This window comes from Tiliqua scincoides, chromosome 1 (genome assembly GCF_035046505.1).
Source record: "Tiliqua scincoides isolate rTilSci1 chromosome 1, rTilSci1.hap2, whole genome shotgun sequence".
NCBI lineage: Eukaryota > Metazoa > Chordata > Lepidosauria > Squamata > Scincidae > Tiliqua > Tiliqua scincoides.
Genome location: NC_089821.1, coordinates 171001373 through 171027854, shown reverse-complemented (window position 1 = coordinate 171027854; position 26482 = coordinate 171001373). Strand labels below are relative to the sequence as shown.

At 42.1% G+C, this 26482-nt stretch overlaps 1 protein-coding gene across 4 annotated transcripts in view; it reads left to right on the top strand.

The window, feature by feature from the left end:
• The window catches only part of HMGCLL1 (3-hydroxy-3-methylglutaryl-CoA lyase like 1), a 95334-nt gene that overhangs the window by 8545 nt on the left and 60307 nt on the right, over window positions 1-26482 (top strand). The window contains exons 2-4 of one of the 4 annotated variants that reach the window (XM_066640849.1): window positions 8494-8524; window positions 18369-18446; window positions 25832-25939. In XM_066640849.1, coding sequence (XP_066496946.1) covers window positions 8494-8524; window positions 18369-18446; window positions 25832-25939 — 217 coding nt within the window. Of the gene's footprint in view, window positions 1-4901; window positions 4907-8493; window positions 8525-14465; window positions 14480-18368; window positions 18447-25831; window positions 25940-26482 lie in introns of all 4 variants that reach the window. The other 3 variants (XM_066640841.1, XM_066640856.1, XM_066640832.1) reach the window with 3 other exon arrangements.

Here is a 26482-nt window from a genome sequence, read left to right as displayed (position 1 = left end):
GCTTATTTATAGGACACAGCATGGCCTTTTCCATCAACAGGGTGTAGATGGATGTAGAGTGCTGCCAGGTTTCCTTGAACAACCTTTCTAAAATATATCATATAGATTTTTCACTGTACGAGGACTGTGATGGTTTCAGATGCTAATTTTCTGCTGACTTATACTCATGTCTATACAGGGCAATTTGTAGAAAAATGTACACAAGCTTAAGTACTGCTTCATTGTAGGTAACATTTCCTCACCTGGAACCATTTAAAAACACATTTTGTGAATATCCTTCACAAAAGGTTTGTGAAGACCCTGGCTGGCTAGCTCTTCAACTGTAGTCTGCTTGTCCTTTTAAATGCTCTGAGCAGTCAGACCACCCACAAAGTAGGGGGAAGTTGCTCCCACAGGGGGCAAGCTGGAGGGGCACTACACTGGTGGGGAAGGGGTACCCCACGCCCAGCTTATACCTGCCCATTACCTCTGTGCCCTGCTCATTCTACCCTGCTGATACACATCTGCCAGCAAGGGTGCCTCTTGGTGTTGACAATGGCTGCTGCTCCTGGATAACGGCTGCTTTTGGTCTTGGCTGGGTAAGGTCAGGCCAAATCAAAGTGAACAAGTGGCTCAGAAGCTACACCTAGTTTGTCTAAGAAAAGTGAGTGCTTCAACAGCAGCTACTATGCTTGGCTGGTTCACTGAAAAGGGGGGGGGGCTAGGCCCAGCAGCTGCCACTGCTTCCTCCCTCTCACCCCTCTTTTCTCACCCCAGAACATTTTTGGAGAAGAGGGGAAGTGGTGGCCAATAGAACATCTCCAGATAGTCTTGTCACCTTGCCTCCTCTATATGTTCACTTGCTTCCCAGGCTTTTCGGGCAGGAAAGGGACAGTAAAGAGGAAGAAGAGGGAGATGTTTGGCCACAACAAAAAGCATGCAGAAAAAGGTGTGCGGTTTCGCAATGAAAACCGGAAGTAACTTTTCCCCTCTATTTACAGAGGTGTGGAGAGGTCTGCAGAGGGGTCACCCTGGACCCTCTGGAGAGCCCCAGGAAAGTTAAAAAAAATCTACTTTCCTCCCCAGCGGCAGCGCAGTCATGGAAATCACATTGCCACCCCACCCCTTCCCCACAAACACCTGTTTCCAAACTCTCCCTGAGAATTTGAGAACCTCTGTCCTACATCATAGGGCTGATCCATGCCCTGGGATCTCTTCAGCTGGCTTACTGCAATACATTTATTGGGAAGATGCCCCTGAATATCCTTCTAAACAATTGTGGTGCAGAACTCAATAGGCCAGCTTTTTTGTTGGTGTCAGACAAGGGCAGTGCATGACACTGGTACTGAAGGAGTTACACTGCTGGCTGCTGCTCAGTTTCCAGGCACAAGTTATGACTGATCTCATTCTTTTCTTTTTTTAAAAAGTCATTTAAATTATCAGGTTTTATATAATATTTTATGCTCTTTAATAATTTCATGTAACTCTTCTTGGATTCTTGTTGAAGAGGAAAGGCAGGATACACATGCAATAAATACATAAATAATATAACACACCTGGCCAGACTTTTGCAGCAAAGTTCTATCTTTGGAAATCAGTATTTGAAGTCATTCTAGAGCTGTAATTAGCAGCAACAGGTACTGTAACCATCTCCACTGTCAAATGCATCTGCATTTGAATGGATCTGTCAGAAAGGATGATGGTTATAACTCCCTGACATTGTTTAATAAATGAGTACTAGGTACATACAGCTATTTAAATATCTTGATACATGATGCTAATTGGTAATTTAAAATCCTTTGATCTCCTCTGTAGTAGATACACTCAAGGACAACTTCAAAGTTGTTCCAGAAATATCAAGTGTGTACCAATTCAGATCCAAATTTCTACGATGCAAGGATAAAATTCAGTACAAGACAATGAACCTTTTAAAATAGCAATCTTTGAGGGCAGAATTAGATGCATCTCATCAAAGGAAACTTCATGTTGACCACTATTAATAGTTGGAAAAGCTATTAAATACTTGTAGATAAAAGAAAGAGAGCATAAGAATATCCCAGTTGGATCAGGCCAAAGTTGGATCAGGCCAAAGCCTATATAGTTCAGTTATCCTGTTTCTTATAGTGTCCTGCCTCTGGGAAGCCCACAAGCAAAAAAAAGCATGTCTCACCAATGCTTCCTAAAATGGGTGTTCAAAGGCATACTGCCTCTGACTCTGCAGGTAACACATAACCCTCATGACCAGTAGCCAACAATTGACCTACCCTCCATGAATTTGTCCAATCTCCTTTGCAAACCACTCAAGCTAGTGGCCATCAGCACATCTTGTGGCAATGAATTCCACAGGCTAAGTAAATGCTGTGTGAAGTAAGAAGAGAGGAAGTTAAATCCAGCCAAAGTTAAGCACTTCTAGGCCCTATTGATTTTAATGGAAGAGATAAACTCTTGCTTAAATCTGTCCTGCTGAAATTCTTATGAATGAACATATATGAATGAATGACGGTCTTGCGATAGTTCAAGGCCTATAAAAGGCCTTGCCCAAAGCAAGGCCGACCTTTCCATCGCTGCCGCTGCTACATCACAGATGTGAAATAGCAAGCAGTGGAGGGAGCCCTCATTCCACAGCTCACGCGAGAGGTTGAACAGTCGCCCTCAATGCTGAGAGCAGTTGCATCAGGCCAGCATGAACTCTAGCTGGTCTCCAGAGGGCCTAAGGCTCATTGGAGAATGGGGGTTCCCTGTGGGTTGGTTTGGGAATCCCTGAGGGCTGCAAGTGGTCCCTGGGCCAGGGTTTGGGCACCCCTGCCCATGACTAAGGTTATACTTCTGTGACAAATAGTGTGGACCATGGGTAATTGAATGCCTACCAATCCATATTAATCAGCTAAAGAAGTGGCATGAACTGACACAGGCCATGATATTCCAAGTTCTGTTATGACATAATGGTGGTTGACCCAAAAAATCTTCATTGCAGCCTTCAGGCCCAACCTCTCAGAAGACCAGAAGGCTGATCTGAAGGCAGCTGATGCAGCTACTCCAGATCTTCTCTTCAACCTCAGAATATACCGCAGTGATACAACATCAGATTGAAACCTCCCTCCTAAGTGGTTGTAAGGGCCACCTGATGACCTCTCCCTGAAAGTAGTGGGAGGAACTGACAAAGAGATGCTCTGTCTGGGAGTTATCAAACCATCAAGCAATGTGTGGCAGAGCCCTGTTGTGTTCATGCCCAAACCTGACAGATCTATCAACATTTGCATTGACTTCAGGGAGGTGAACAATCAAGTTCAGTTCAACAGCTATCTGATAACTAGGGCCAAGGTACTAACAGGTCCAGTGTGGGAAGCCTGCTATTTATCCTCTGTTGACCTGACAAAGAGCTATTGAAAGTTCCCTTGTGGCTCACAGACCAAGAGAAGACTGCTTTAGCCACCCCTAAGGACCTCTTCCAATTCATGGTGATGTCCTTTGTTTGCGATGGCATGGTTGCAACTTTTCAGAACTGGGTTCCAAGTATTGGGTCCCTATAAGGTGTTCAGCCTGGCCTACATAGATTGCATATCATATTCATTAAGTTGTGGGCTGAGCACATATAGCATCTGCAGTCTGTCCTGATTGCCCCATCCCAGGCGAGCTTTGAGCAGATCCCCAAAAGAGCATCCTGGAGGCAGTGTTCTGCACTATCTTGGATACATCATAAGGGCAAAGGTGCCTAAGACCCCAGCCTGAGAAGGTGACTGTTTTGGACTTCCCAACCTCACAATCAAAGTGTTAGTTGTGGGGGTTCCAGTGGGTGGCAGACTATTATAGTTGCTTCATTTCAAACTTTGCCACTTAATCTAGCTCTCTCATAGGCCTGCTGCAAAAACAGGCCTATGTGGACCTAAGGCCTATGTGGACCTAAGGGCCTATGTGGACAAAAACAGGCCTAAGGCTTTATGTGGACCAAGGAGAGCGTGTATGCCTTCCAGGATCTACAAGCAGCCCTCCTGAAAAGCCCAGTTCTACACAGCCCTGAATTTGAAGAGCCTTTCATCTTGGAGGTTGACAGTTCTGCTAGAGGCATTGGGATTGGGCTAGCTCAAATGCACAACAGAACTGATTGGAATTTGAGTTGGAAGCTACAGCTAGCCAAAAAATGCTATTCCACTTTAGTGGGAAGCTCTAGCCATTAAACTTTAGCCAGAGTAGGAAGCTCTCTAGCCATTAAGTGGGCCATTTTAACTTTGCAGTATTATTTGGTTGACCCTGGTGGCTAAACACGTTTTCTGTCCAGTGAGTTTGTCATTCTGGTTGTTTGAGTTTTTAGCCTTTCTGCTTTTAAAAAAAATTATATCATGGACAGAGGTAAAGAGAGAGTTCGGAATTCTGAAGTACAGTACACTACTTAAGCCTTGTGAACATACTTCACCTTCATGCCATTGCCAAATTTCTCTCTTGGCTCTCCACGATGCTTAAGATAGGGGAAAGTGTGTGGTGTGTCTATGTTCTCCAGTTCTTTGGCAAGCGAATGGACTTCCTTCAGATACTGTTCTAATACACTGAAAAATACACTTCTGATGGCATATACTTCCCTTGTCTTTGCCTTCCCACATCTTGTTTGCTTGTCCCGTTTGCAGTTTGTCTTCCTGCATACTCTGCCACCCTGCAAATTGTCCCTTTTGTCTGCCTATGTTTAATTTCATCAACTTCCTTCTGGGGCAGGCAGATCAAACTTTTTAAAAAGATGATTGAATTGTGTTGTATTGTTCTGAGACAAGAACATCTCCTTTCAAATCAAGCATAGTGTCCACCTTTAAGAGCCCATTATTTGCACTGCTGTCATTAAGTTCATGTTTCTTGCCATCTGTTTTCTATATGCAGTATTTGCCCTGCCTTGCAGTCTTTCAAGTCCCTCAAAGAACAGGTACAAAATCCTGAAGTTGCCGTTTTCTCATGACTAGTGGTGTTTTATTATTTTCATTGGTACTTGGTTGCAACAGTCTTTAGCTGAATTGAGACAAATCTGTCTTATCTCTTTGGGTGAAAGAGGAATGGCACAATTTTATTCTTTCAAAGGCTGTTGTAAGCTACCGTGCCATAAAATTATGCTGCACAGAATTTCTCCTGCAGTAGGTGCCTCGACCCTAATAGTTGGGCAGTTTAGGTTTTGATTTTGGTGTGTTTTGTTTGTACACTTTTTCGGAAGGAGAAAAATGGTATTAGATCCTAATCCTATCTGTCCTGCTGGTGCAGCTGTGCCAAAAATGGATGAGCTGTATCCAGCAGGGGGTGAGGAAGGGCAGATCAAAAGGCTTCATTGGCAAATGGGCATTTAAATCCCTTTACACCTCTGCATGCCACCCAACCTACAGTGGGTCTCCTCAGACCTGTGCTAATGATTTAACTAGTGCAAGTCCGAGGAGAGAAAGGGGGTTAGTGTCTGGCATCTGCCAGGATGGCATTAAGTAGTTTACTCTTAAGTCCTGTTTCTTTTTAAATTCCAGTGCCAAGTTCCAAGAAGACTTTAAGGAGTGACAAGGAAGGCATGCAAAAACAGCATTTTAATTAAGTAAGAATGGAGGCCACAGAGGAAAGACAGGTCAAGCCAGAGAGTCGACAAAACCAAAAGAGAAGGAAGAGAGTTATGATACCAGGGCTGAATGCAGGACAAGAACTTTGGTTTAGACTCAGAGAGTAAATGGTGGTGTGTGGTTTAAGCTTTAAACCTATTTCTGTTATATTTTCATGTCGAAGTGGAAGTTACACAATAAGGATGTCGTTTATCAAGATGTAATTGCTACAAGTGCTGGGTGCTAAGGGAACATCCAACATATTTGGCTAATATAAACTTTGAGTAAACAGAGTGAGAGTTATATAAATAGGGCTGCATTAAGCCTGGATATCTGGAGGGAACTATGAATTCAAATATAAGAAGATTTGGAAACATCAAGGCTTGCATGTTGGGGATGTTGGAAGAGGGACAGTTTGGGAGCTGAGCCACCCAGTGTATATAGATAGCATGTGTGGAAATGCTGGCCTCCATCAGAGGGGGAAGTTGTCTTTTGTTTAAAGGCTTGTTGGTTGCTTTTCTCTCTCTCTGTGATGAACCTCTCCTTGACTTCTTTTTCTATCTTGTGGTTTGCTGCCTGTGCAGCGGTGGCTGCAGTTCTCTCTCTATCCCAGTAAAGCTCTTAACTAAAGTCAGTTTTTCCTGTATGGGGCACTGCTTAATCCCCTCAGCTCTGCTGGCAGGGTGGTACATGTATTGCTGTGTCCTCTAGATGGACTTGTAGAGCACATGGTTTGCACACAGAATGGCCCAGGCTCAGTCCCTGGCATGTCCAGGTAGGGAAGACCCTGGTCTGAAACCCTGGAGAGCTGCTGTCAGGTAATACTGAGTGAGATTGAACCAATAGTCTGACTCTGCACAAGGAAGTTTCTTATGCTCTGTGCCATAGGAAATCACTGTACCCAAACGTTAGTGCTGGTGCTTGACATGTGTTCATAAAACAAGTCCGAACTTCATTGCAGGATATATGTTGGGACAACTGTTCTTATTTTATTGAAGCCCTTTAATCTAGTTATGGACCGCGGTGCAGCATATCATTTTTCTCTGGAGCCTGTATACTCTTGAAATTAGAGTGCTTTCTAAACTTTTTAGCATGGGACCCACTTTTAAAAATGATAACTTTTAATGACCCATCAGATTTTTTTTTAAAAAAGAGATCTATAACTATTTTATTTAATAATTATTGGGGTCCTGTGCTTGTGGGTCGGTGGGTGGAGACATTTGCTAGACTCTTCCTGGGAAGGACTTCCCTCAAAACCCCTTAAGGACTGTTCCCCCCAAAACTTTACAGTCATTCCAGGGTACCCAGAAGGCTGGACCGGAGTGCAAGATGAGCAGTTAGGAATTTCCAGGCCAGACTAAAGGCTGAAACTGTTCACATATGATCTATAGAATTCCTTTTACTAGAGCAGTGTTTCTCAAACTGTGGGCTTGGACCCACTGGGTGGGTCGTGAGCCAATTTCAGGTGGGTCCTCATTCATTTCAATATTTTTTTTAATATATTAGACTTGATGCTACCATGGTATGTGACTGCATTTGGGGAAATGTTACAGACCTGTACTCTTAACAAGCTACTATGTATATTATTTTAACAATGATAGTCAATGGGACTTACTCCTGGGTGTGTGTAGGATTGCAGCCTAGGATTGTTAAAAATTTTCTTGCTTGATGATGCTTAATTTGGGAGTATTATCTTATACCTCAGGTTATCATTCTACCTAATTATTTTCTTCTGCAAACCAGACAAGGGTACTTGCAAGGTTTTTAAAAAAAAAATTTCAAAATCTTTTCACGAACCACCAAAAATCAGCTCACAACCCATTAGCAGTGATTTTCAAACTGGGGCCTCGGAACACCCCAGCCAGGGAGCCCTGGCCACTTTCCCTTTAAGGGGTGGGGGCAGAGGGGAGGCAGTGACGCAGTCCCCAGGATCATGTCACTAAGGGAGGGCGCAGGGACTGGCATTTACTGACCAGTCTCTGCAGCAGCCTCCCAGCGGTGTGGGGAGCCCTGTGCGACCTTCTGCAGGGCTCCCCAGGTCTTAAAAAATGAAAGTGGAGTGGTTGCGTTCCACTTCCGGTTTTGTGGAGGTGGTGCGCAATTGCTGCCTCCCCCCGCCCCTGCAAGGACTTACTGTGGCTCAAACTCTCCTAGAGTTTGAGAACCACTGCACTACAGGTTCCCGACCCAGTTTGGGAAAAACTGAATTAGAGCATTTGTTGCCTTTTCATAACTTCTTATAAAAGGAGAAATTGTGAGAGAAGGCTCATTATGAGGTGGATTGTGTTCACTGAAAACAAGAAAGTAACTTCTCAATCAGGCTTGAAGCGTTTTTGCTTTCTGTGATCTTTTGACAGCCATTGAAATCTCAAAAATAATGCTTAAGACAAAAGGGGTCTGATTACTGCTTTTTGCATTATAATTCCAAACAATTTCATTTGTCAGAGTGCATTATTTTATAATTTAAGATTGTCCGTGTCAGATTTTTTAGATGGTTTTTTTTTTTGGGGGGGGGTGTTTTGAAAAATCTGAATGATCCCATTCCAAAGTTCCTATTATGTCATTCTGCATATCTGAAACTGTTGTGGATAAAGTGGCTTTTAGCCCAAGATTTACAGATGATGCATTTGACAAACCATTGCAAGATAAATCTCAGTGTATCCGCATGAGGCTCCTTAAAACAGTTGCCAAGTGCTTGAGTGATGGGGAACAAAAATCCAATATTACTTTATGTAGTCTTGCAACAAGTCCATAGACGTTTCTACTTCACCTGTCCATGCATATGGCCTGGCAACAGACTAAAAGAGGGGGAAAGAATAAAATCTTATTGTTTCCAATAACTTTCCTGCCTGATTGCCTGGAGACAATGTGACTCATTATTGCATACTTCTAACAATTGGCTAATGCAGTGGTTCCCAAACTGTGAGCTGTGGCTCCCTGGGAAGCCATGGAAGCCAGCTAGGGGAGCCGTGGAATACTCGCAAAAAACTGCTGCTCTATACAATGTTTAGGATTGTAGCCCTAATGGGGACCCATGAACAATGAACCAGTAGATCAGAGAGCTCCAGGCTGCGGCCCACAGGCTGGATTGGTGCCCTAGCTAACCCCTCCCCAGCATGAACGGAGCTTACTGTTCCATGGGGAAGCCACCATTGTCCCTGCCGATCTCCCCTCATGTTTGCTCTGCCCAGCTGCTTCCGTGTTCTGCCACCACTGCAGACTCCGCATGACTGGGCAGAGCGAACATGGAGGGAGATCGGCGGCTACAATGGGAACCTCCCCTCTGGAACAGTCAGCTACAGTCATCCCAGGGAGGCTCCTTTCAGCACACTGCAGTAGGTCAAGGAAACCAGCAGTTTAAAAAGTTTGGAAACTACTGGGCTAATGGATTGGCATAGTGATATTGGAGGCTCTGTATAGAATATGTGTGTATTGTTGCTTCTAGCTCCTTGAATCTTTCTTTGTTATTAACTTTCATTTTGATACAGAAAACAATGAGAATGCCAAGCCTCAGTTTGCAAATTGAATGGGCAGGGGAACATAACTTTTCCATTGTGTTGCCCAGGAAACAGGCACAGGCTCACATATTTCAGTTCTTAGAAATAGGTCCAGCAACTGAAATAAGGTGTTCACGTTTGGAAATCTGATTTCTCATGTGGCCAATAGATGATATCAGATAGCATGCCTGGGCTGGATAGACTTGGGGGCAGTGGCATAGCTAAGGGGGTGTAGGGGATAGCAGTTGCACCAGGCATCAAGCTTTAGGGAGGCAACAAGCTGAGCTTGACACTAGTGACCAAAATTGTGAAAATCTTGGTATGTATGAATAATACCATCATGTTATATATCATTGGAAAGGTAATTTAATGCAGAATGTAGGGAAAAAAACTGCACTGGAATATCCATTTTCTATCAAAAGTTATGACCAATTAACAAGAAAATGGAAACACAACTGACTTGTGGAAGAAAAAGTGGATTTGCTTAACTCCAAACTGACCTATGAGACTGATTGTTCAAGTGCCAATGAGATGTTGTTATGATACAGCATGGAACCAATAACTTTTTATTTATTAACTTAATTAAATTTGATTTTATCATGCGGGGGGGGGGCTACAGAATCTTCTTTGACCCCAGTTTGCAGATAGATGCTTTAGCTATGCCACTGACTGGGGTGAGGCAGCAGAACAAGTGGGTAGTGAACTTTGGGGGGGGGGTGGGCTCTTCCCAATTTTCACTTTTTAAAAAGCCTGGGTGTGATGTCATTTCCGGTTGTGACATCACTTCTGGGGCAACATTTTGAGCTTGGCACAGGGCTACATGATCGTTAGCTATGCCACTGCTTGGGGGATTGATTTTGGGGCAAGAATGTTTTTTAATGTTTAACTGCAGGGAATCTTAATTCCTGGAACATTTTTTCACTTGGCCAGCTACGGATTAGAGAGATGATGTAGAGCTGCTTTAGGCACTCTTGAGCAGTTAACCTGGAGCTGCCACTATATATATTTGATAAGGTTCGTAAGACGGTTCTGGCTTTCTGAATAGGCATATCCATATCCGCAAACACTGGTTGCATTCGCATTTTATTTTGATGGTATACACTTGAAACATCTTAGATGTAGATGTAAAACATCCTGATTTTAGAAATGGGCTATGTTAGATGCAAGGGAGGGCACCAGGATGCAGGTCTCTTGTTATCTGGTATGCTCCCTGGGACATTTGGTGGGCTGCTATGAAATACAGGAAGCTGGACTAGATGGGCCTATGGCCTGATCCAGTGGGGCAGTTCTTATGTTCTTATGTACACATTATGAAAAATCTTCTAGTCTTGGATGAGCTACAAAAGATTTTCTTTGGTACATGCAGAGGTGAAATTTAGAGAAACTCTGAACATAGGAGAAATCTGCTTCTTCTTATGTACACATTCCTGATGAGTTTCAGTTATTGGAGGACTTTATTACTTAGCTTTCCCCAATTAAGTAGCGTTTAGATCAGTAAATATCTCTTGGAACATTCTTTTATTTCGAAAGTATTTTGTTCTAATGGATTTTAGAAGCCATTATTACTTCTGGCAATTGGTTTATTAGTATGCAGTGTCCCCACAAGTATGGTTTCAATTTTCTGTTACTAAAAGACTTAGATCTTTTGAACCATTTTATTGCCTTATAGTTTCCCCATCATGTTTTCATTCTCAGAGACCCAACTTACTGTCTGTTCAGTTTTTATTCTCTGAATTACATACCTCTGACCATTTCTACTTACGTGAAATTCTCTTCGCTTTGATATTTCGGCTGTATTTTCATCCACTTTGTTTTTTGCTTCTGATGTTGTTTCTAAGTGTATAGTTCCTATGTTCTCTTTTGTAATGCAGCTGTTCCAGTTCTACTAAGAATTAACTACCCTGTTTTTCTTTAGATTCTTCCCAGTGTACAGTTCATGCTAAGAAAAATGTGGATTCTCTGTAGTGGGAGCCTATATCAATCAATCAATCAATCAACAGTATTTATATACCGCTTTTCAACTAAAAGTTCACAAAGCGGTTTACAGAGAAAAATCAAATAACTAAATGGCTCTATATAGATAACCAAACGACCGCAAGGTGATCTTACTCATCTTTATTATGCTACCATGTGGAAAGGAGAACTCTTACACCTCAAGTTCAATAAATAATGTGCTAAGATGGTCAAGTGTAGGACATATTGTAAGAAGGACATATTGATAAAGCATTTATTCACCTGTTTCTTTTTACAAGTGCTGCCGCCTAAGGAGGTACGTGGGGCGGCGGCAAGAAATAGGGCCTTCTCAGTAGTGGCACCAACGTTGTGGAACTCCCTTCCCCTTGACTTGAGAATGGCTCCCTCCCTAGAGACCTTTCGGCGAGGCCTGAAGACCTTGTTGTTTAACCAAGCCTTCTGATGTTATGGCCTTTTTAACATCTTTTATATATCTTTTAGTTGCTTTTTTACAGGCCCGATTCCTCTAAGAACTGCTGTTTTATGCTCTTTTATTCTGACTCTTCTGATTACTGTTTTTATGGGTTCTGCTAATGTGTTTTTAATATGTTTTTATCTGTTTGTGAAATTATGTTTTAATCTGTTTTATATGTTAGCCGCCCTGGGTCCCTTTTTGGGAGAAGGGCGGGATAAAAATAAAGTTTTATTATTATTATTATTATTATTATTATTATTATTATTATTATTTCTGGTTAGGAAAAAGATTTAAAATGCAATCCTAACCAATTTTCCAGTGCTGTTGCAGGTCAGTGGCATTCTGGGTGGGGGGGAATGGTACGTTTGCAGGCACCTCAGTGTGCCTTGTAATCTACCCTTTCTCCTCTCCTTCAAAGCCATTCTGGACGGTGAGAGCAACAGTGAGATGTCTCTTCTGCATTGCTCTCACTGACCGGAACGGCTTCGGAGGCAAGGCGGAGGGACTGCTTACATGGTGCATCAAAGCGCCTGCAAAACTTACTTACTCCTCACCCCGGAATGCCACTGATGCAGCTGCAATTCAGTCTTGAGGTAAGGGAACAGCATAAGAACAGCCCCACTGGATCAGGCATAGGCCCATCTAGTCCAGCTTCCTGTATCTCGCAGTGGCCCACCAAATGCCCCAGGGAGCACACCAGATCACAAGAGACCTGCATCCTGGTGCCCTCCCTTGCATTTGGCATTCTGACATAGCCCATTTCTAAAATGTTCTCGTACCATGTGGCCTGTTAGTATGGCTGCATTGGCTTTGGAAAGTTAGTTAGGATTGGGCTGTTATAGCACAACACGACGCATGTCTACTCAGAGGTAATTTCAGTTGAGTTCAGTGGGACTTATGGGAAAATAAGTGGATATAGGATTCCAACTTTGGTCACTCTGAATTTCACATGTTTTCCCTTATATTGAAAATACTGCTGTATCTCCCAGTAGATACTGAGAGCCCATTGCAGTGTTTCATCTATGGTGGCCGTTTCATACATGCATGCCATCTCTTGATGTTGCAGTCATTGACTGATGAACATATGCATGGGAACTCTTCCTTTGTAAAGTGTTGCAAGATGGTGCACAGCTGAGCTCAAAGTCAGCACTGGATGGTGATTGGAGAAATATACATGTACTTTTATGGAACTGGAATTATGTATTTCTCATGTGTAGTTCTGTCCCTCCCAGGTAGGTGAGGACAATAAAGAAAACCTAAGGAGTCATTTTGTAGTATTCAGTGCCCTAAAGGTCAGTTGCAGACAATAGCTGTAATCCACAGTCCCATGCATTCATGTAGCTCCCTTTTCCAGCTGTGGCATGAGAAGTGGGTGGCATCTGCAAGCAAGCCAAAGACTTTCTTGGGCACTGGAAATTCTTAGGTGGACTGGCTGTGTTGGATTATGGACTAAGCGGCTAACAGGGTGGCATTTTCATAATCAGGAGAAAAGTATGTCTTCTGCTAATGTCTTGGGATCCCACATCCTAGGAAGTTATTAGCAGCGGGATGCAAATGTATATGCATGTGAAGTTTGTTTGCCTGATTTGCTTACAGTTGAGGTAATTTCAAGAAGGCTATAATCTCATGATTAAAGGTTAGTAGTGGCGTTTTCTATTATAAAACTCTATTTTCATCCATTTATAACCTGGGGGAGAAATGCTCACGTGAAAATTGTCTGGCAGACAATGTCTCAGGCCTTGGTTGTGCTTTTCTCTCTTGCTAAAATGGGGCAGTAGAGGGAGGGGGGAACCCAGTGTTGCTTTCTGCTTGGTGGGAGAGTTTTTGTGTGGGTTTTACATGCTGTTTGTTCTTTTTTGGCAACACCTGTTAAATGGAAAACTTCAGTGCTCCAGGCACTTAGCCTCTTAAGTGCTTTTCATGTTGATATTCTGCATAGTTCACTGTAATACTCGACGGTTAACAGATGTAGTATCTAATTCAATAAGTGTTCATCATCTTTAATGATTAGGCATGCAGTTTGCTGGATCAAATTAAAGATCAAAATGTTAATATAAGTATGGAGCAGCCTTCCCAGGGAGGCTCATCAAGTGACATATTTGTTGTGCAGTTCTAACCTCCCATTTAGGCTATTCTAAAATTTCCCTTGCTATTAATTTTTGAAAATAAATTCTGGTTTTAATGTTATATTTACTTACATAAGAACATAAGAACAGCCCCACTGGATCAGGCCATAGGCCCATCTAGTCCAGCTTCCTGTATCTCACAGTGGCCCACCAAATGCCCCAGGGAGCACACCAGATAACAAGAGACCTCATCCTGGTGCCCTCCCTTGCATTTGGCATTCTGACATAGCCCATTTCTAAAATCAGTAAAGAAATATTTTCTTTTGTCTGCTCTAACTCTCCCAACACTCAATTTTAGTGGATGTCCCCTGTTCTGGTGTTATGTGAGAGTGTAAAGAGCATCTCTCTATCCACTCTGTCCATCCCCTGCATAATTTTGTATGTCTCAATCATGTCCCCCCTCAGGCACCTCTTTTCTAGGCTGAAGAGGCCCAAACGTAGCCTTTCCTTGTAAGGAAGGTGCCCCAGCCCCATAATCATCTTAGTCACTCTCTTTTGCACCTTTTAACAACAACAACAACAACAACTTTATTTATACCCTGCCCTTCTCCCCAAAGGGAGCCAAGTTAGAGAGGCTGTAAAGGGCAAGGAAGCTTCCCTCCATAAATGGAAGTATTGCCCTAATGAGGAGAATAAAAAGGAACATAAACTGTGGCAAAAGAAATGTAAGAAGGTGATACTGGAGGCCAAGCGAGACTATGAGGAACACATGGCCAGCAACATTAAGGGGAATAATAAAAGCTTCTTCAAATATGTTAGAAGCAGTAAACTTGCCAGAGAAGTGGTTGGCCCACTGGGCGGTGAGGAGGGAAATGGGAGATGAAAGGAGACTTGGAGATGGCAGAGAAATTAAATGAGTTATTTGCATCTGTCTTCATAGCAGAAGACCTTGGGCAGGTACCGCTGCCCAAATGGTCCCTCCCGACGTGAAAAGTAGTGTGCCTCAAGGACCTGTCCTGGGACCAGTGTTTTTCAACATGTTCTTAAATGGAGACAGGGTTAGACAGGGAGAAGAGCTCCAGAAGGATCTCTCTAAACTGGGAGAATGGGCAGCAAAATGGCAAATGCATTTCAGTGTAAGTAAATGTAAAGTCATGCACATTGGGGCAAAGAATCAAAACTTTACATATAGGCTAATGGGTTCTGAGCTGTCTGTGACAGATTAGGAGGGCAGGGCAGGAGGGCAGGAGGTCTGGCTCAGTTGGTAGAGCTGCTGCCTTGTGTGCCTGAAGATCTGAGGCTGCCAGTTCGAAACCAACCGGAAGTACCCGAGAACTGACGACACACTGATATACTGATGAGCTGACCCTCTGTGGCAGAGAGGAGTTGCCGTCAAGTGGAGCTTGGGAGGCAAAGGGCCAGAGAGATGCCAGGCCGGGAAGGAATCTAGCTGGAACGAGGAATTCTATGAAAGACTAGAACTATTCAATTGTAAAAATCCCTACAGGGGTTTAGAACAGCCTGTCTATGTAAACTGCCTTGGATTAAAGTCTGAGGAGAAATCTGACGACCAAAGAAAGGCAGTATATAAATACCTGTATATTAATATCTGTATAAATAAATAAATAAATAAATTAGGAGAGAGATCTTGAGGTACTGGTAGATAGCTCAGTTGAAGTATTGACCCAATGTGCGGCGGCAGTGAAGAAGGCTAGTTCCATGTTGGGGATCATTAGAAAAGGTATTGAGAATGAAATGGCTAATGTTATTATGCTGTTGTACAAATCAATGGTAAGGCCACACCTGGAGTATTGCGTCCAGTTCTGGTCATCCCAATTCAAAAAGGATATCATGGAAATGGAAAAGGTGCAGAAGAGAGGGACCAAAATGATTATTGAGCTGGGTCACCTCCCTTACGAAGAAAGGCTATAGTATTTGGGGCTCTTCAGTCTATTAAAACAGCACCTCAGGGGGGATGGAACATGATTTTGACATATGAAATTATACAGAGGCTGGATAGAAGGATGTTCTTTTCACTCTCACTAGAATTGGGAAATCCACTAAAATTGAGTTTTTGTGAGAGTTAGAACAGACAAAAGAAAATATTCCTTTACCCAGCTTGTGCAGTTCGTGGCTGAACACAGTCACATTCTGGCAACTCCTGCGATGTCGCTGGAACCAACCGTATTGGCCTCTGCCTTTCCATTGGACTATTTCAGCGTCGTGGAGAGGGGGGATTTGCTGCATGGGTAACAGTCTATCCTCCATATCTACTTTACCCAGGGTTCGCGCACTGGAGAGGACACTGTTCCAGAACACTATTCAGAGTGCGATACCATAGTCTTCCGAGACTGAAGGATGCCAACAATTTGTGGAGCTCCTTGTCACAGGATGTGGTAATTTAGATGCCTTTAAAAGGGGATTGGACAAGCTTCTGGAGAAAAAATCCATCAGAGGTACAAGTCATGATGGGTATGTGCAACCGCCTGATTTTAGAAGTAGGCTGCCTCCAAATGCCAGATGCAAGGGAGGGCACCAGGATGCAGGTCTCTTGTCTTGTGTGCTCCCTGAGGCATCTGGTGAGCCACTGTGAGATTCAGGAAGCTGAACTAGATGGGCCTTTGGCCTGATCCAGTGGGGCTTTTCGTTTATTCTTATGTCCTTAAAAATAAGAGGAGGTAGAGGTTTTTCACAGAGAACTGAAGGAGAGAAAAAGCCAGTCAAACTATTGTCAAACTATTGTCAAATTTTCCAGCTACACGTGGGTAACTGAAATGTCATATTAAGATGTTGTATGCCAATCAATCAATCAATCAATCAAGATGTTTCACAAAAGATTGCTCATAATACAATAATATATCTCATTATTAGCCTTTGAAATCATTCGCACAGGCAGAGGGTCAGGTATGTGCAATGTAGTCTGTGATCAGTCAAGTTTATAAGACTTGGCTCATATTATTATATAGAACATTATGACAATAAATGTTTTAATGCACATTTTGAGTGCATTGTATTTCAGTCATGGTATGTTTAGCGCACATTAGATCCTCTTGTTTCTATCACAGATGTAGCCCTGTCACAATTGTGGCACTTGTCTTGTAGGACCAATTATCTGATAATCATAGGAAACCTCAAATGCATGCCCTTTGTGAGGAGGTCTTCCATTTATAATAAAAAGGTGTGTGGTGGGGGGAGGGAAGATGTTATGCAGCAGATGTGAAAGTTTTGCCTGTATACTTGAACAGGTTTATGTTCTCCCAGCAAGTGTGGGCTCAGCTTGGTCCAAAAAGGGTTTGCATTCCAGATGTTGCACGTGATCAGAGATGTTGTGCATCTGTTTCCCATTTCTTTTTACAGTGCTTACATAAATACCTAGTAAATGTACTGAAATATTTTTTTACTGTAGTCTCGCAATTGTGGAAGGATGTTACTGCATGGGACTTAATTTAATGTGTGCAGCAGTTTGTGGCAGGTGATGCCTGGGGCGGTAAATGGAAGAGCGCAGGGCTGTGTCAGTTCCCTTCAGTTTCTAGAGACAAAAATGGAAGGTTCTACTTCCACTGCCCATGTGCTCTTAAGAGATGCACCTTGGATAATATGTGGGTTTTACGTTTCACTGTGAACCCCTATTGTAGCCAGAGTGTTTTCCTCCAGAAATTAGTTCTTGATTTTTACCTTGGCGTCTGTGCAAGCCCCAACTTCTAAAAGCACAAATCTTTCTGTGGTTCATTGACAGTTTCACTGTTCCATTGCAACTGAGTGAAATGAACATCATGGCTGTGAATGGAGAGGCCAGTCATGCAGTTAGAGCTTTTCCCGTGGGGTGCTTCAGATATTAAAATGAGGCTTTTGCATTTGATTCTGCTTCTGTGCCTGCTATTGCTCTCTAACTGTTTCATAATCCCCTGTGTAGGGCAGACCATGTTGTGAATTTAGTTTACTGGCTTTGCATACAGAATAATTTGTTTTAAAGTTAGAGAACCATATTAGGTTTGGTATATTCTTATGACTATTTAATTATAACAGCAACCTAGTCAATAAAATCTTAAATCTACCATTGTTGTATGACTGACCTCATTTTCTTTGATTAACAAGCAAACTAATTTTCTTGCCTGTTTAAGGATTTTGTTGGGAATCTGTTTTGATGCAGGGTCATTGTGAGAGGGCCAGGGTCCCAAAACCAGTTATTATAGTAATATCTTCCATATTCCATAGCCACCTTGAGTCCCTTTTGGTGTGGGAGAAAGGTGGGATATAAATCCAACAAATATTCTTCCACTTCTGGATTGGTAACTGGGGCCAGGTGATACCCAAAAGGAGATAGATGTAGCCAGTTACTGATTCCTGATCTCAAGTATTCAGCGTATGGTCCTAAAGATAATTTTAAAAATTGCCTAAAACAAATGTAATTCTTGGTAGCATAGACATTGGCGTGTGAGAGGTTATAATCTTAATCCTAGAATCTTTAATACAGTAATCCTTAATTTTTCAACAAGGATGCTGAGTTGTTTTTATGATATGTTATGTTTTTTATCTGTTTTTAAAATATGTTTTTAATTTGTTTTAACCTTGTTTTGTAAGCCGCCTTGAGTCCCTTTGGAGAGAAAGGCGGGGTAAAAAAAATAATAATAATAATAATATTTTCAAAAATGATATCTATTTTGGAATCCCTGTTCAATCTTAACTCTGTAGGTGCAAATTGTTGTTATTGTCTGTGGAGGGAAAGGCACACTGTGTATATTGATGCTTTTCTTTGTTGTTCCTTTTGTGGACTGGTCCCTGGAAGGAACCGTAGCACAGGTTAAACTTTGGTCTTTTGTGTGCTAACAAATCTTTCATGTTTCAGGAGTTGTTCGCAAGTGGATTTCCTGAATTTGTCAAAATAGTAGAGGTTGGTCCGAGAGATGGATTGCAGAATGAAAAGGTAATTTAACAAGTGTTGTGGTGCTCTGAGGTAGAGCTTTTATGAGTTTAGAATTTTAAATGCCCTGTTAAACCCCCTGAAAATGGCTTTAGTTGCTCATGTTTTCTTTTTAGGGTTCAGATAGTAAGGTTTCCTTTTTTTAAAATCAATATCTCTTTCTGTTCAACTTGTTTCATACACCATACCAAAAACTGATGAAAAGTTGCAGATACAGGTGCAGCCTATTTATCCACGGATTTTTTATCTTCGGATTTGTCTCAACGTGAATGGGGTGGGAGGAACTGAAAGTCACACACACCTTTGCCGCCTTTGCCCTGTGCTGGCCTCTTGATCCAGCACCCAGGCAGCCCAAAACACTGCAAAAAGGCTCCGCCTCGCCCAGGCAGGGATTAACCCTGGAGCCCTGGAAGAGGTTCCCCTTGCAAAGGAACAGTAACATTTCTGGAGCCCCTGAGCCAGCCGAGGCTGAAGAGGGAAAGGGGAGGCAAGAACCTCTATAGCCAGAACACATGCAGCGAAGTGGAGGTGAAGCGCACGCATGCACACGCGCGCGCACACACACGCACACACACAGGGGCAGGTGCCTTAGCAACAGAGGGGATTGCTTTAAAAGAGAAGAGGGAATTGCTTTAAAGAACCCAGGGAGTGCTGCAGGCTATCACAAAGCCTTCCCACCAAGCAAAGCATGCTATTTACAGCCCAATCCTCTCCACACTTTCCTGGGAGTAAGCCACATTGACTGTAATGGGGCTTACTTCCGAGTAGAAATGCATAGGGCTGGACTCTTTTTTTTTTTTTTTTTTAAGAATGCTTTATTTATTTATTACAGATATAGGTAAGGAAAATTGGATAGACTTAGGGTTAGGACTACATAGGTTACACACAAGGCTGGTGGCTATCGATTACAACAAACATTAATCCAAACGAAATTACTAATCAATACAAAAATTATCATATTCATTAACCCAACTGATTAATACTTTAACATTCCATATTTTTCCTCTAATCTTATCTATCCCATCATATTCAAATTTTACTTTACTTTTACTCTTCTTACCACTAAAATAATCTCTAAAATAAAATCTTTCTTACCTAATTCTTAATTTCTAATATCACATCTAAAAAAGAAATCTCTGATTACAATGGTATTACCCCCTTCAATCTCTTCTAACATATTATATATCATTTTCCATAACTATCCAATCAAAAAAATTCAAATTTTTGCTTATAGACTCTTCTTACCACTAAACTAACCTCTAAAATAAAATCTCTTATCTAATTCTTAATTTCTAATATCACATCTAAAAAACAAATATCTCCAATTACAATAATATTATACTTCGCTTATCCACCACATATTTATTAACCCAAAATACAGGTTTAATATTTTCTCCAAAATAAACATCTATAATTTATTTTATTTACCTTCTCTTTTAAAAAATAACCCTTTTATTTATCTTAATACCACTTTAGTTTACACAATACTTATATTCCAAATTTACAGTTCCATCTAATTTATTTCATATGATTACCACTTTAATTTTCACATAAGAACATAAGAACATAAGAACAGCACCACTGGATCAGGCCATAGGCCCATCTAGTCCAGCTTCCTGTATCTCACAGCGGCCCACCAAATGCCCCAGGGAGCACACCAGATAACAAGAGACCTCATCCTGGTGCCCTCCCTTGCATCTGGCATTCTGACTTAACACATTCCTAAAATCAGGAGGTTGCGCATACACATCATGGCTTGTACCCCATAATGGATTTTTCCTCCAGAAACTCGTCCAATCCCCTTTTAAAGGCGTCTAGGCTAGACGCCAGCACCACATCCTGTGGCAAGGAGTTCCACAGACCGACCACGCGCTGAGTAAAGAAATATTTTCTTTTGTCTGTCCTAACCCGCCCAACACTCAATTTAAGTGGATGTCCCCTGGTTCTGGTATTATGTGAGAGTGTAAAGAGCATCTCCCTATCCACTCTGTCCATCCCCTGCATAATTTTGTATGTCTCAATCATGTCCCCCCTCAAGCGTCTCTTTTCTAGGCTGAAGAGGCCCAAACGCCGTAGCCTTTCCTCATAAGGAAGGTGCCCCAGCCCCGTAATCATCTTAGTCGCTCTCTTTTGCACCTTTTCCATTTCCACTGTCTTTTTTGAGATGCGGCAACCAGAACTGGACACAATACTCCAGGTGTGGCCTTACCATAGATTTGTACAACGGCATTATAATACTAGCCGTTTTGTTCTCAATACCCTTCCTAATGATCCCAAGCATAGAATTGGCCTTCTTCACTGCCGCCGCACATTGGGTCGACACTTTCATCGACCTGTCCACCACCACCCCAAGATCTCTCTCCTGATCTGTCACAGACAGCTCAGAACCCATCAGCCTATATCTAAAGTTTTGATTTTTTGCCCCAATGTGCGTGACTTTACACTTACTGACATTGAAGCGCATCTGCCATTTTGCTGCCCATTCTGCCAGTCTGGAGAGATCCTTCTGGAGCTTCTCACAATCACTTCTGGTCTTTACCACTCGGAAAAGTTTGGTGTCGTCTGCAAACTTAGCCACCTCACTGCTCACCCGTCTCCAGGTCATTGATGAAGAGGTTGTAAAGCACCGGTCCCAGGACAGATCTTTGGGGCCACACCACTTTTCACCTCTCTCCATTGTGAAAATTGCCCATTGACACCCACTCTCTGCTTCCTGGCCTCCAACCAGTTCTCAATCCACGAGAGGACCTGTCCTCTAATTCCCTGACTGGAGTTTTTTCAGTAGCCTTTGGTGAGGGACCGTGTCAAACGCCTTCTGAAAGTCCAGATATATAATGTCCACGGGTTCTCCCGCATCCACATGCCTGTTGACCTTTTCAAAGAATTCTATAAGATTCGTGAGGCAAGACTTACCCTTACAGAAGCCATGCTGACTCTCCCTCAGCAAGGCCTGTTCGTCTATGTGTTTTGAGATCCTATCTTTGATGAGGCATTCCACCATCTTACCCGGTATGGATGTTAGGCTGACCGGCCTATAGTTTCCCGGGTCCCCCCTCTTTCCCTTTTTAAAAATAGGCGTGACATTTGCTATCCTCCAATCTTCTGGCACCGTGGCCGTTTTGAGGGACAAGTTGCATACCTTAGTCAAGAGATCTGCAACTTCATTCTTCAATTCCTTAATAACGCTTGGGTGGATGCCATCAGGGCCCGGTGACTTATTGATCTTTAATTTATCAATGAGGTCTGAAACATCTTCTCTTTTAACCTCTATCTGACTTAACTCCTCGATTAGGAGGGGCTGTTCGGGCAGCGGTATCTGCCCGAGGTCTTCTGCTGTGAAGACAGATGCAAAGAACTCATTTAATTTCTCTGCCATCTCTAAGTCTCCTTTTATCTCCCCTTTCCCCCCCTCACCATCCAGAGGGCCAACTGCTTCTCTGGCGGGTTTCCTGCTTCTAACATATTTGAAGAAGCTTTTATTATTCCCCTTAATGTTGCTGGCCATGTGTTCCTCATAGTCTCGCTTGGCCTCCCATATCACCTTCTTACATTTCTTTTGCCACAGTTTATGTTCCTTTTTATTCTCCTCATTAGGGCAATACTCATTAGGGCAATACTCATTAGGGCAATTCACAATACTTATATTCCAAATTCCCTTTTCATCCACTTTAATTTAATATAATTAATAAAATATTTATCTTAATACCACTTAATTTCTGCAATATTTATATTTCAAATTTTCATTTAAATCTATTTTAATTTAATATGATTTAAAAAAAAATTCTACTTATTATTCAACCATTTTGACCTCCTTCTTATTGCTTGCTTTGTGCTCTATCTTATTGGTGTTCCCTCTTAGTCTTCCAACTGGTTCTTCCACTTCTTCTTTTTCTTCTTTTTCATCTTAAGTCTATTGAATTTCTTGGCCCCCCTGTATTTTTCTTTCTTCTTCTTCATTCTTTTATTCTTGAATTCAGTCCATAAATTCTTCCTCTTCTTGAGACAGCTTGCTCTCTGAACATTTCCTCTTTTTTCTTCCTTAAGGTTCTTAGTTATTATGACAATTGCTTCTTCCGCCTTGTGTCCCATCTCAAAATACTCCACTTCTTTAACTTCGCTGGACATCTGATCCATTCTTTTTTCTTCTCTATTGTTTATAATCTGTTCCTGCGAGTTTACAAGGGAGGAACTTATTTGCCCAATTTGTTCAGACAGTTCTCTGACCTGTTGCTCCATTTCTCTTCTAAAATCCATCACAAAGTCCATCAACCAGGCCTGGCTTTCACAACCATCTTTTAAATTTTCAAAAGCCATTTTTATCAACACCAACTGGAACCACTTCCTACAGGGCTACTTTCCAATTTTGTATCCAGGGTTACTTTCCAATTTTAATATCCAAAAAAAAATCAGTCAAATCAACACACTCAAATTAGGTTAGTATGCCTTTAAATGACCAAAAAAAAAAATTCAAGCCTCTTGCTGAGAAACCGAAAGTAGCCGTAACCAGACTTAAATCAAGGCTTTTTGCTGGGAAAATGAAAGTAGACTTTATTTCCTTCGATGAAGATTACTTATTTATTTCTCTTCGGTACATACCATTGAAAAAAATAATCTTGTACTTACTCCAGCAGGGGAAATACCAACTCACCTATTCCCCCCCTGGGTGGCTAATGGCCAGCATGAATAATCTTGTATTATCTCCTCCTCCTCCAGACTTCTTACTTACAGTTCTCGGTAAAACTTTTAACGAGCCAAGTTCACTTACTCTTAATAGCTTTTTTTCGCTGCGATGTTGTTGTATCTAGGCCGTGGGAGGACAGGTTCTCAACTTTCCGAGCTTCTCCAAGATGGCGCCCGGGATAGATATGATTCAGCACAGAGCAAAACAGAGAGAAATCCTTGAAATTGCCTGTTTCTAAGGACCCCCCCCCCGTTCAAGCTCTCAGCTCTTCGTACCGTCTTCCTGGCACCGAAGCGTGCCTTAGTTGTTTAGGAACATGAAAACACATCTATTTCGCAGTCTCTTCGGGAGCCCCCAAAGTTCACTGCAACTTCGTTGAGAGTTAGCTCCGCCCCCCATAGGGCTGGACTCTTAAAAGTTCAGCATCCCACCTATGAAAGAAGCCAGGCAGCTGGCAATGGAGAGGGCTCAGGAGGGGGAGGAGAGGGGATTGCTTTAAAAAACCCAGGAAGTGTTTGCCGAATTCCCCCCCCCAGATGATGCAGGCTCATGGGAATCCTTGGAGAGACAGGTGACAGTGAGCAGAGAGCCAGACTACAAGTCCCAGAATGCTCCTGGGCAGAGGAGTTTCCATGATGGTGGTTGGGAGGGTTGCAGGAGCAGCAGCCGAGGAGAAGAACCTGCAGCGCTGTTGGGAGGCCACCTGGGACACAGAGGTTTCCCAAGCAAGCTCACCATTCCAACTGTGAAAGAAGCAGGACAGCTGGCAACAGGAGGGCTGAGTGGGGAGGTGAGGGAATTGAGAACAGCTGCCTAAGTTTCCTTCCAACTGGAAGTGTCAGGCTGCAGCCTATTTGCTCTATGGACTCTAACTCTATGGACTGAGCACAATGTGTTTTTTGTTAATCGTGCCGAGTCACGGAACAGAACTAACGCGGATAAATAGGCTCCACCTGTACTGTATTAAGTGCAGTTTAGAAAACAGTAAAGTGAAATCAACATAACTTAAAAGTTCTTGAATGCATGATTGAACTTTGGTTTCACAAAAATGTTTATATACTTAATTAATTTTGGAATCCAGTCATTGGCATGAATCCCTGCTTGTACAAGTTGAGTCTGATTCACAAGGTTTCTGTTCCCAGAACTCAGCTGGATAGCAAAAATTGCATTAAAGCAAATCCATTTAAAAAACAATGTCCTTTTGCTAGGTGATTTAAAAACAGCCTTGCTGAGCTTTGTGATGTAAGACAGAGTCATTAAGCAGACAATCCATCAATCAGTCTCTCTCCAGGTACTTAGAAAGGCACCTCTCCCTTCACCCAGAGCAAAGTGATTATCTTTCATGTGCTGGGAGGGGGGGAGGGAGGAAGGGGTCGCTTGCCTAGGAGTGAAGCTATTTACTTAGAGAGATCAATGGATTGTCAGTTCAGAGAGGTTGCTCTCTCTTGCTTTAAAGAGGTGAGTGTTTTGCTTTAATTTAAAGGGCCCTTCTCATTGTGATGAGATAGAAAAATCCATGGATTTTTCTAAGGGTGAAAAATTCATGGATAATTAGGTTATACCTGTAATTGCTTGCATGACTGTATCTCTACAACAGTAAGAAAAGCAGTTTTTTTAAAACTGATTTTAAAGGGATGTATTTTTCCCCTTTTCCAGGGATCAGCACATTCCTTCTCAGTTGCAGTGGCCATTTGAATCAAATCCATGTATAAAAAATCTGTGTATAACAAGGATGGACCTGTATAAGCCAGAGAGGAATGGGTTCCCAAATGTTTGCTGATTTCCCTGCTATCATTCCTGTCTCTTGTATCACATGGAATGTACCTATAAAACAGTGTTGAATCTCCAGGAACTGCTTTTTAGGAATGCAGAGTGAAGGAGTGTGAAAGACCCATTCTGTGAATAGAGCCGTGTTTGCAGTTCTTGGGATACAGGTTGATATTTTTTAAATGAGGTTCTTTACCATTCAGGCAAACGGCAGCAGAGAGAGTGTCTAGAGATATTATCAGCTGTGTGTGTAACATAGAATAATTTCAGGTAACTGCTTTGGTTCATTACAAAAAAAATCCAAAAGTTGAAGCAAGGTAATTATTTGGACCAATTAAAGAGATGAGCAGGCTTTCAAGTGGTTTGAAAGAGCATCAGCTTCCTGACTCTTTTTTTATTTGTTACTCTTGATTCTCCCATTTTTCCCCTTCTCTCTGCTGACTTGTTTCCCTTGCCTTTTCTTTCCTCCCTGTATTTACTCACTTCCTTATGCCCACATGTAGATTGTAAGTTCTTCAAGGTTAACCCTGTTTTTATTCCACTTGCTTTTCTTAGTCTGTGAAGTTCCACGAACGTTGATGAAGCTGTACAAATTATGTCAGAAAAAAAATCCTTTAAATCCACTAAGCATCACTAACTGTGCACTTGATGACATTTTTGAGCATCATTTGCATTGAACAGCTTTTGCAGATTTCTAGGAAAAGACAAGAATTGTGTATGATACTCATAACTAGCTGCAGGACTATTTCGTCTCTGTGTGTGTCTCAGTTTTTCTTTTACTAGGAAAGTCGTATCAGGCCAGAAGTTTTATAGTATCTTAAAATATCACTGGTGACTTTTTATCTTATTTTACAGGGTTATAAATATCTTTTTTGATCCCAAATGTTCTTAACACATGGCACATGTTGTACAGAAAATATTTTTTTTTTTCTATTCACAGGCAATAGTCCCTACAGATGTCAAAATTGGTTTAATAAACCAACTTTCCAAAGCAGGCTTGCCTGTCATAGAAGTGACTAGCTTTGTGTCTTCAAAGTGGGTACCTCAGGTAAGTGACATAAATGGTGGTTCCAAAGCTAATCAGACTGAATCACAAGGTTCCCATTTTCTTGCAATCAATATTTTCCATAGAACAAATGTGTTTTTTTCTTAGTCATCAAATCAGTTTATTTCCACTACTTATTAATCCATTATCTTTCCAACCACATACCCCTATCCTTTCATTGTCCTTCTAATTCAGAGTGTGAATCCTCTGAGCAAGACCCAATCATTAGTGCTTTCTGAATAGCAATCTAGCCTTCATTTACTCCTAGATCTTAAATTATAAAATTGTATAAGATCATAAGAACATAAGAACAGCCCCACTGGATCAGGCCATAGGCCCATCTAGTCCAGCTTCCTGTATCTCACAGCGGCCCACCAAATGCCCCAGGGAGCACACCAGATAACAAGAGACCTCATCCTGGTGCTCTCCCCTACATCTGGCATTCTGACTTAACCCATTCCTAAAATCAGGAGGTTGCGCATACACATCATGGCTTGTACCCCATAATGGATTTTTCCTCCAGAAACTCGTCCAATCCCCTTTTAA